Consider the following 12,500-nt stretch of genomic DNA (forward strand, 5'->3'; position numbering starts at 1 on the left):
TAGATATATATATATATTATACATGTATATATGTATTTATATATATATACATACATACATAAATAAATAAATACATGCATACATACATGCATACATACATATATGCATATATGCATATTACACATACATACATACATGCATACATACATACATACATGCATACATACATACATACATACATACATACATACATACATACATACATGCATGCATACATACATACATACATACATACATACATACATACATACATACATACATACATACATACATACATACATATGCACCAAACTTTGGCATTGAATGTTACACAAACAGCAGAGCGGCGTGACACTACACAGCGCCAAAGATCACAACACCTCCTTCAAGATACAGGTACAGATACTGCTGCAACAACTTGGATTTCAAGAACTTACAGCTGTTCAATGTCCTCCAAAACAAGCCTGAGAGACTCGCATGGGGTGGATGTAGGTGTCTTCAAAACAAAACTGGATGTCTTCCTGTCAAGAGTTCCGGTTGAGCTTCCTTCGAAGCAGGAAGCGCAAATGAGGGTAGCAACAACAAACTCTCTCATTCACCAAATGTCACATACCAGAAGTAGTTTCAAGTAGTGAAGTTGTAGCAAGGCTAACAGCGATGTCCCAGCATGGCCGCAACTCTTGAGCTCAAACTAGTTAAAAAATTAAAGAGTTCAAGAGTTATATACTTACATATATGTATACAGAAAAGGCGGTGAGCTGCAGAAACATTAGTACGTCGGGTTAAATGCTTAACGGTATTTCGTCTGCCGGTACGTTCTGAGTTCAAATTCCGCCGAGGTCGACTTTGCCTTTCATCCTTTCGGGGTCGATAAATTAAGTACCAGTTACGCACTGGGGTCGATGTAATCGATTTAATACCTATGTCTGTCCTTGTTTGTCCCCTCTGTGTTTAGCCCCTTGTGGGTAATAAAGAAATAGGTATTTCGTCTGCCGTTACGTTCTGAGTTCAAATTCCACCGAGGTCGACTTTGCCTTTCATCCTTTCGTGGTTGATAAATTAAGTACCAGTTACGTACCGGGGTCGATGTAATCGACTTAATCCCTTTGTCTGTCCTTGTTTGTCTCCTCTGTGTTTAGCCCCTTGTGGGCAATAAAGAAATATATATGTAGACAGTAAGTTCAAGAAGGGAATAGACGTTGTTACACTTATTCCCTCCTTACGATCGTTTTAGTCACATCATGTGAATATAAAAGATTGTGTAACATGTTGCACGGAACCCAGAGTTACCGCGCCAGAAAAAGCAAAGAATACAGCAATACCAGTAACACTGGGAAAGTTGTGATATATGTAGTTGTTAAGGCCACAATTGCAGGAGCTTACATATGTATGAAATGGAGGTGTACCTCTGACAGTATTGAAGGCAGAAATGAATTTAGTTGCACCAAATAAAGATATCAGTGAATCCGGAGCGTTAATTTGTTGACAGTTGTCTGTTGGAAAAGAAGAATCTAATTATTGGAAATTAAATATCAACACATAGAATCATTAATTAATTAAGGAAGATTAATAAATTCTCAAAGAACAATACCAATGGTAATGGATCAAGTAGAGTTATTTAAAGAAAATAAAAGAACGTGGAAAAATAATAGTTAAAAGAAATAATGATAAAGAAGAGCGAGTGTGAAAATTGGGAGGGATTTGGGTGGGCCACACATAATGGGCTCGACTGTAACTGACCACCATAATGACAAATATTATTTAGAGAGCATTATGAAAATATATGTATCATTACAGCTATGTACATACCTATATACATTTAGCGTAGCCCATGAATGTATATCGTTGCTATTATGCTAAACTGTCGTGTGTCCAAATTTGGCCAAATGTGTTTTTTTCAATATTTATTTTTGCTTGCAATAGCCTGTACTTTAGGTCAAACTGTCGTATCTTCGGCTGCTTATGATGCCAAAAAATGAGTAATTGTCAGAGCATAGTGCTATGGAATGGTGAAACTATTTTTTCGTTTTCTGAAAAAGCTAAATTTTTGGACTTACTATACTTTTGCTACTACACTTTCGTCCTTGCCAGCAAAAGGCTTCTTCGTTCGTCCCCTTGTGTGGTTGATTTCCTGTATAGTATTCTTGTTATTTTCTCGTTTTGTAACTAATTGTACTTTTTGTACATGTATTTTTATTTTTGCAGTTTTATTGTTTGTCTATGCCAGAAAAAAGGCTTTTTCGTTCGTCCTCTTGTGTTTGTTTTTGTATATGTATTTTAATTTTGCAGTCTTATTGTTACGTCTTGTTTGTGTTGTTCGTACTCATTGTGTGCCCCCGCTGCTTGAAATTTTATTTTAATCTTCTCTCGCAGAAGGCCTATTGGATTAGTGTTCTGTTATGCCTTCGAAACATGCCTGACTCCTCTAGCGACAGCTGATGACGGGGGTTTTGTCCTTGTGTAGCTCGTCCTGTATTTGTTTTTTCGTTTTCCGTTTTCTTGTTTTTTTTTTGTTTTTTGGCTTTTTCCGTTTCTACGTCTTATTGTGATGTCCTGTACTCCCGTATATTATTTCTATATGCATGTATATAACATTAGATGTAGGTACGTACATATATGTTTGTATGTATGCATATATTTTTATTTATCTCCTATATATATATATATATATATATATATTATATATATATATATAATATATATATTAATATATATATGGTTGCTATTATGTTAAACTGACGTATGTCCAATTTGGGCCAAATGTCAAACTATCGTATCTCCAGCTGCTTCAGATGCCAAGATATCAAAACTTATCCAAGTGTACTTAAACGGTTTTGCTATAGAATGGTGTATCTATTGTTCCGTTTTCTGAAAATGCAACGTTTTGGACTTACGACACTTTTGCATAATAGCAACGATATCTACACGCCTGTGTTAGTATTTATGTCCATGTAAATCAGTGTACTTCTATGTATGTGGAGCCGCAATGGCCCACTGGTTAGGGCAGCAGGCTCGTGTGAGTGTTTATTGAGCGAAAATACCTAAAATTCCACGAGGATCCGGCAGGGGCTGGTGGCGAACCCTGCTGTACTCTTTCACCACAACTTTCTCTCACTCTTTCTTCCTGTTTTTGTTGTACCTGTATTTCAAAGGGCCAGCCTTGTCACACTTTCTGTCACGCTGAATCTCCCCGAAGAACTACATTAAGGGTATACGTGTCTGTAATGTGCTCAGCCACTTACACGTTAATTTCACAAGCAGGCTGTTCCGTTGATCGGATCAACTAGAACCCTCGTCGTCATAACCGACGGCGTGCCACGATTTCTATGTATACACGAGTAAACATTTTAATCCGCCTGTAAAGCTGCATGGCATTAGGATATTCGGCCCACGATCGTAAGATTATAAGTTCGACGTACCCAGCGGCGACTTGTTTCTTCGAGCAAGACGCTTCATTTCACACGGCTCCAGTCCACTCAACCCCTTGCACGTTAATTACAAAATTAGGCTGTTCCGTTGACCGGATCAACTGGAACAGTCATCGTCGCAACCGACGGAGTGCCGGTTTAATCCACCTACACGCTTCTATTTGAATGTTCATGTATATACCCCAGCTTCACTTTCTACATTTACATGTCTAATGCAAGACTGTCCAAGTTTACATCCGCATCAACGCATCAGAAATATATTCCTTTATCATTGAATTTATTTTAATCTGTGCTATTCCAGATGACGGCCAGTAAACCGAGTGATGCCGATCAAGGTTCTAATATACAACGAGAAAACTTTGAATCCATAAAGAAACTTCAAGAAGAGGTAAAGTATCTCTAAACTTCCTTTACGCTCACCGAAACACAAATGTCAAACCATCTTTCCTATAAAATGCTTGACGTTGCATGCGTACACCCACGACCACACCCATGCAAGCGCAAGTACATACATACATACATACATACATACATACATACATACATACATACATACATACATACATACATACATACATAGAAAAGAGTATTTATTATTAAGTGAGAGAGCAGTGCATGTCATCAAAGTGACAAGGGAGTACAAATATATGAAACCCAATATATCCATCATGACTACCCGTCTGATAAGGGTATATAAGGCACATACATCATAACCGTATGTGCGCGATTTGGAGATCTCACAACAAGATAAGCGTCATTACTATTATTATTATTATTGTTGTTATTATTATTATTATTATTATTATTATTATTATTATTCAAATTCCACCGAGGTCGACCAAGCCTTTCATCCTTTCGGGATCGATAAATTAAGTACCAGTGAAACACTGGGGCCGATGTAATCGATTAGCATTCTTCGCCCAAAATTTCAAGGCCTTATGCCTTCAGCACAAATGATTACTATTATTATTATTATTATTATTATTATTATTATTATTATTATTATTATTATTATTATTATTATTATTATTGAGTGAGAGCAGTGCATGCCATCAAAGTGACACTGGAGTAAAATATACAAAGCCCAGTATACACATCATGAATACCCGCCTGATAAGGGTACACTAGGCACATGCATCACAACCATATGTGCGCAACATGGTGATCTTATATCAAGATAAGCAGCACATGATCTTGCATGTGGAGTGCAGTTAGAATTTTCTTCTGGTCAAGTAATCCATCCCCCTCAAAAGGTCTTTGAATAAGGGTTGTTTAAGGATGATGAACAAAACACCCATGTTTCCACAAGTGAAATATTAAAACCCCAAAGAATCCCTCTCAACACATGGTTACGATGCTCCCCCACTACTTCTGCTCGTGATCAGAGACGCACATATCGTTAGCCACTAAGGGACATGCTCAACTGGTTAAGGTCAAACAATTGACAAGCAAATCTGTGGTATTGAGCAGAATATTTGCTGTAGCCCATCTTTTACACCAAGACAAAACAATGTACATGTTAACACTTCCAATCAGTTAAGATCAGAAGCCATGAGAGCCACTGCCTGGTACTGCATCAGGGCATATATTATTATTATTATTATTATTATTATTATTATTATTATTATTATTATTATTATTATTATTATCATGATCATGATCATCATGATCATCATCATCATCATCATCATCATCATCATCATTATTATTATTATTATTATTATTATTATTATTATCATTATTATTATTATTATTGAGTGAGAGAGCAGTTCATGCCATCAAAGTGACACTGGGGTAAAATATACGAAGCCCAATATCCCATCATGACTACCCGTCTGATAAAGGTACCACAGCACATGCATCACAACCATATGTGCGCGACATGGTGATCTCATATCAAGATAAACAGCACATGACCTTGCAGGTGGGGCCCAGTTAGAATTTTCTTCAGTTGAGTAGCCCATCCTGCTCAAAAGGTCCCTGAATAAGGGTTGCTTTAGGATGTTGAACAAACACCTATGTTTCCAGAGGTGAATTATTCAAACCCCAAAGAATCCCTCTCACACATGGCCATGATGCTCCCCCACTACTACTTCTGCTCGTGATCAGAGATGCACATATCGCCAGCCACTAAGGGACATGCTCAACTGGTTAAGGCCAAACAACTGACAAGCAAATCTGTGGTATTGAGCAGAATATTTGCTGTAGCCCATCTTTTATACCAAGACAAAACAATGTACATGATAACACTTCCAATCAGTTAAGATTAGAAGCCATGAGAGCCACTGCCTGGACTACTCTGCATCAGGCATTTTATTATTATTATTTTTATTATCATATTATTATTATTATTATTATTATTATTATTATTATATTATATTACTATTATTATTATTATTATTATTATTATTATTATTATCATTATTATTATTATTATTATTCAGTAGTTTTATTTTTATAGCGTGCTTTCACTTCACTACCGAGCGCAGCTCTGTGTGCCTTGGGTATGTGCTGTGATTTGTTGTGATGCTCTGATGGTTATTGTATGGAAAGTGTTCTGCGTAGGATGTGTGCAGTGCCTAGTAGTGCAATTTTCTGTATGTTATATGTGTTTGTTGCAATTTTCTGTATGTTATATGTGTTTGTTGCAATTTTCTGTTATTATTATTATTATTATTATTATTATTATTATTATCATTATTATTATTATCATTATTATTATTATTATTATTATGATTATTATAGCTTTCATATTTTAAAATCAATACTGATAATTCGTTTCAGATTTTCACTTATAAATCATTAATCAAATCTCTCGAAAATGACTGCGCCAAATTCAAACTACAATCAGAAGAATATGAATACAAGGTAAACTGATTTTGGATCCTCTCATGGTTAACTTGGCACTGACCAGGAAATATTTTCTCTTTATTATAAAGCTTCGTTCAACTAGATTGTTATTCTTGTGTAGGCCCCTGATAGTTCTTGTGTGGCAGTCCTTTAGCGTACAATTAAGGTCAAGGGACGAAGTGCAGCACACAGATCCATTTTCTTAGATACGCCACGGTTTTCAATATATAATAGTGTAAAGTCATGTGTAACACTGTTGAATGCATTCGGACGTAGGGAAACATTTCGCTGCTGAAAGAGCCCTTTGGACATATATGTGTTTGTGTGTGTTTTTGTGCGTGTGTTTATGCGTGTTTTTTTTCATTCTGTGTGTGTTTGCGTTTGTGTTTATGTGTATGCGTGTGTCATTTAATTTCCAGTACTGTACAAAGTCAAATTTAAGATCACTGTCTTTGTAGTTGTTAAGATATAAACTCCAGCCGAATGCTAGGAGAAAAAAGCTACGCAGCAGGAATGGTTCCCTGGTCTACAGCTGGTAGAGTAGCTAAATTTTAGAGACCAACTTCTCATTGTGCTGGTCATTAATGTATTTCCTCATATTTCTGGACAAGAAGGGCAAAATTCTGAGCGGCATTTCGTCCGCCTTTACGTTTTTAGTTCAAATGCTACCAAGGTCGATCTTGCATTTCACCCTTTCGGGGTCGATTAAAATAAACACTAGTTGAGCACTAGTGTCGATATAATCGGCTTACCTCTCCCCTAAACTTGCTGGCCAGAATTTGAAATCTATATTTCTGGATATTTACTCTACGTGGCCAAAACTGGTATTGTAGAAAGACGGACATAGTGTACTCAATTGACACAGTGCATTACTGGTACTTCTTCACTTCAAAGGGATAGAGTTTTGAGAAGTCTAATAAGATTTGAGTATGAAGCAGAGGATGATGCATTATAGATTCTATAAAAACATCGAACGTGGAACGCCACTATTTTATGCATCTCCGCCATCTTTAAAACTGACTTCTTACTAAAGTACAAGGCTTTAAATTCATCAGTAAACGGGATTAAATTGTTTGGGGGTCTATGCCTTTTTCTCAAAGGCTTTGCTAGTTTTAATGAAGTGAATTGGCTTTCAAAAACGAAAACGGATTTGGATCGTGGATTAATTTCCTTGAGAGTACCAATAAAACAATAATATAACAATATTCGCTACATGCTGAAGGCACGTGGCCTAGTGGTAGGGGTTTTGTACTTACGACTACAAGATCGGGTTTCGATTTCCGTACCTGGCAATGTGTTGTATTCTTGAGCAAAACACTTCATTTCACGTTGTTCCAATTCATTCAGCTATAAAGGAATTACTCTGAAACGGACTTGACTCCCGTTCCATGAAGCGGGGATGTTTTGATCACGGTTATTAATGCGTCATAGAAAATGGATTACTGGTGAAGCGGGCGTATGTGTTCTGGGACTCGAGACAACAACACTTCATTTTTACTTTACTCGCTACTTGATTAAAGAAGCAACAATAAATAAAATTTCTTATTTGAAGTTCACGTGTAAAGTTCACCAGTTTGAGCGTGATACGATACTTGTACTATAAGTCAGCAAATGGTAACATTCACAAGATGTTGAAATGACTAAACCGCCATCGCTAACGCCGTTTACATTGTAAAAATAAACCCATTGCAACAGCTCCGTTAAATCATTGTTTCAAATGATGTAATACATATGCAGTTGGTTTATTGTATTTAACATTTAGCTGTCTGATTAATCTTAAACAAAACCACACCTAACGTCGGCTTCTATCTTTGGCATTACAGATGAACAACCACAAAGAGAACATGGAGATGATTTCAGTCGACTGTAAGAAGTACAAGGAACAAGCTGAAGAATTGGAATATAAAGTAGCAGAGGTAGGTTGCTTAGTTTCAACATTTGATGGTGGTGGTCGTGGTGGTGGTGGATTAAATAAAAGAACTGTGTGGGTCATGGCAAAGTTCCATTATAGAAAGGAGACGTAAATGTTTGCAGTTGACATAATTCTATCCAACCAAGGGCTGGAAACTTATCTCAAAACATCAACAATAACTATGTAACAGATCCTTAAGAAAGGCACAAATTTCACTACTATTTAAAAGTCCTTTAGTGTGCATCTATTTAAATATACACTTATATATATAATATATATATTATATATATATATATATATATATATATATATATAATATATATATATATAATAGCGTTACTAATAAATAACCTGGTGTCAGAATTCAATATACATATGCTAAATAAAACGTTAGTTATAGCTACGTTTATATATATATATATATATATATATATATATATATTATAAAGCGTTAGTTTTAGCTACGTTATATATATATATATATATATATATAGCCCCGTTTGCCTGTTTCTCCGTATGTGTTAAATGCTCTTGGCAACGTAAACGATCTTCTCTCACCTTGTTTGTCAGGTGGTGAGCGATGACATACATAGTGTCTCTGGATAGTATTAAGTATATATATATATATATATATACACACAGCAACATAAAAATCTTTGCAGATGACTCCAAGCTACAGAAGGTCATAAATGAGGCGAGTGACCGGACATGCCTTCAGTCAGATCTACTGGCTGTTATCCAATGGGCAGAAAAAAAACATATGCTGCTGAACGAGGATAAATTTGAGCTAATCCACTTTGGAAAAGAGGATGCCCTGAAACTCCCATACTCCCTTCCTTCAGTGAAACTCTCGCGGCGTCCAACAACATCAGAGACTTGGGAGTAATTGTGGACAACAACGTAAGCTGGGCCACTCATATAAACACCAAAGTTGACATGGCCCGCAGAATGTGTTCCTGGATTCTCAGAACTTTCCAGTCGAGAGATATCCACACCATTATCCTTCTCTTCTCCACTTTTGCCCGACCCCACCTTGAATACTGTTGTCCACTGTGGTCTCCCCACACAATACAAGGTATCAAAAAGTTGAAGCACCTCAAAGGGCAATCACAAAAAAGATAGATGGCATGACAGGCCTCGACTATTGGGATCGGCTAAAAAGCTAAAACTCTATTCTCTCCAACGTCGTCGTGAGCGCTACATCATCTGCATGATGTGGAAAATATTCCATCAGCATTGCCCAAATGATGTTGGCATCACCTTTAAGGTACATCCAAGGCTTGGCCCCGTGCCATCCGCCTAAAACAAAAATCGCACTCTCATCTCATAACAACAATACGGCACAATTATTTCACCTCAATTGGCCCCGCTCTCTTTAACATTACACCAAAACACATTAAACAGAACTGACCCTATAGGGTTCAAGAAGTCTTTGGACAGATTCCTTCAAGAAATCCCGGATAAACCCCCTACACCCGGATATGTCTCTGTAAACAATAACTCTCTACTTGAGTGGGCCATAGTGCCCAAATTCTGACTTGAAAGACTTCACCAGGTGGTGCTATTAAGTTAGACATGGCCTGGGCCAATAATGGCCGAAACCTATCAAAGTATCAAAGTATCAAAGTATATATATATATATTTGTATGAATGTATACACACACATACATACGTATACACGCCACTTGTATTTATGCATGTATATATAGAGACAGATAGATAGATAGATAGATAGATAGATAGATAGATAGATAGATAGATAGATAGATAGATAGATAGATAGATAGATAGATAGATAGATAGATAGATAGATGTATATATGTATGTATATTCCTCTTACGAAAACTACTTTCGTTGGATACCGTACTTACTCATAAAAATAACGCCTTTCTTAGGTCTTTATTGAGAGTCGACAGACAGAAGAAAATCGAGTAACAATGATACGTAATACGTAAGCCGTTAATGATAATAATAATAATAATAATAATAATAATAATAATAATAATAATAATAATAATAATAACGTCTGCAAAACTTCTGGGGGTGTTTTAAATTAGTACTTAGCTCTCGTTTCATGGTTTTAAGCGAACAAGAATTAAATTACATCTCGTCAGTCTATCGCAAGTTAGACTGCAATAGTACAGTACCTGACAGCTCAAAGTACTAAAGCAATGTAGATAAACGTATTCTGCTTAGGAACGACGTACCAAAACGCCTACAAAGTATTCAAATTCACGATCTATGAGTAACTTGTCAAATACTTTATTTAGCTATTTGATTTTCGCAACTCTAAAAGCTTTGGATACAAATATACGTTAAGTGAAAGTGGACTCACATTTACCAGATTTATGGAAAATTTAATATCATATTCTTTTATTCTTTTATGTGCTTCAGCCCAAAGGCTGTGGCCATGCTGGAGCACCGCTAGTATTATCCTCTTTTTGTAATTGGCTCTTTCTTGGTGTAAGAGGGAGTTCGATATTGCTGCTCTCTTTCAAGCTTCTTGGTGTAAAGTAGGCTCATCTGGAAAGTCAGGTTGTTTCTCTGAAACATCTACCACTGCCTCATTGGATGCTTTGACAAGACATTAAATAGTCGTAGGTCCTTGAGCCCTAAGCTATTGCAGTATACGGTTCTCACTCGGTAAACCTGGGACCAATGGAACAGTGCAGTAACGTCCAGTTCGGGTGCTGGCATAGTTCTTGATGCCAAAGTTTGGGACCAACCTCTCCAGGATCTTCTATATGTATATCACTGCATACCTCTCTCTCTTCTCTCTCTTTCTGTATATATATATATATATATATATATATATATATATTATATATATATATATATGTGTGTATGCATGTAAATGTATATGTATATATATATATATATATATATATATATATATAGGGAGAGTTTACGAAAAAAACAAAAAACGAAGACAGGTCCTGTAGAAAACAAACAGATGTATTAGTATAACTCTCAGGAATAGAACAAGTCTTTTATATACGTTTCGAGCCTACGCTCTTCTACAGAAAGGTACACAGAAAAAACAAGGAGAGAAAAAAAGGAGAGAAAAAGGAATATATATATATATATATATATATATATATATAATGTATATATATATATACACATATATATGTGTGTGTGTGTGTGTATGTATGTGTGTATATATATCGTCTATGCTCCAAGGAGAAGAGTCGCAACTCTTTCAGTCTCTCCCAGTATTTCTGTTGTTCCATCGATGCAGTCTTCCTGGTGTAGCACCGCTGAACTGCCACCAGTTCCGCTATCAATTTGATACTGCGGAGTGACCACAGTTGAGAACAGTAGTACAGACGGCTGAGGGAAAACATTTTCCATAGAACCAGCATAGTTTCCCGGTCCCCTGTTCTGAAATTTTTAAATATACATCCAGCCTTTGGCCTGCACATTGCCGCCATCAAAACGAAGCTTTGTTGCTCGTATCAGTCCGTAGATCCTAGACTGTACTTGATTCTGAGATCGCCGCTCCTTTTAGTCAAAAGTACCTTTGCTGTGGCATGTTTAGCATAATTTGGCTGATGGCAGAGGGCTTGGAGTTTTCCTTCATTGAATTGAATGTTCTTTTCTTCAGCCCATTTAAGTATGGCATATAGGTCCTTCTGTAGATTAATTTTGTGTCGTCGGCATAGATGTACGGACTTAAGTACGAAACTTCGTTTCTTACCTGTTCATTGCCTTACTGTTTTAACCAACAAATTCCACTTTATTAGAATATTGTTGACATGAACAATATCATGAATCTTTCAACTGCTACACCAATGAAGAACTGCTAGTGGTCCATATAAAAATGCTGGTGTGTTGTGGTGGATTAGGTACAACCAAGAAGGCTTAAATTCTATTATTATTCAAATTTTTTCAGATATGACAATCTAAATTTTAAATAAGTTAATAGTATATTTACTTGCATGTTATCTTTAGTTGTAATTGTTTCAGTCATCGGACTTTTAAGACCTTGAAGGGTTTTGGTCGAACGAATCGACACTAGTACCTATTGCTTATTCTGTCGGTTTCTTCGTCGAACAGCTAAGCTGCGGGATGTAAACAATTCAGCACCGGTTATCAAACGGTGAGGAGTGGATAAACACAAAGATACACACATACACACACACACATATATATATGTGTGTGTATGTATATATGTATGTATGTACGTATGTATGTATGCATATGTATATATGTATGTATATATGTATACATATATACACACATACACATACTCACACACAGAAACAACGAAGTGACTCAAGGGCTCAGAGCTTCGTGCGTTTGATAAATGCTAACGCACGAAACCCTCG

General features: G+C 36.4%; 1 protein-coding gene across 1 annotated transcript in view; it reads left to right on the forward strand.

Moving 5' to 3' along the window:
- LOC115209181 (protein CROWDED NUCLEI 4) overlaps nt 1–12,500 on the forward strand; it is an 80,490-nt gene that overhangs the window by 25,567 nt on the left and 42,423 nt on the right. The window contains exons 5-7 of the mRNA XM_029777422.2: nt 3,709–3,795; nt 6,192–6,275; nt 8,081–8,173. Of these exons, the coding sequence (XP_029633282.1) occupies nt 3,709–3,795; nt 6,192–6,275; nt 8,081–8,173 (264 nt within the window). The remainder of the gene's footprint in view (nt 1–3,708; nt 3,796–6,191; nt 6,276–8,080; nt 8,174–12,500) is intronic.

Source organism: Octopus sinensis, linkage group LG3, assembly GCF_006345805.1.
Source record: "Octopus sinensis linkage group LG3, ASM634580v1, whole genome shotgun sequence".
NCBI lineage: Eukaryota > Metazoa > Mollusca > Cephalopoda > Octopoda > Octopodidae > Octopus > Octopus sinensis.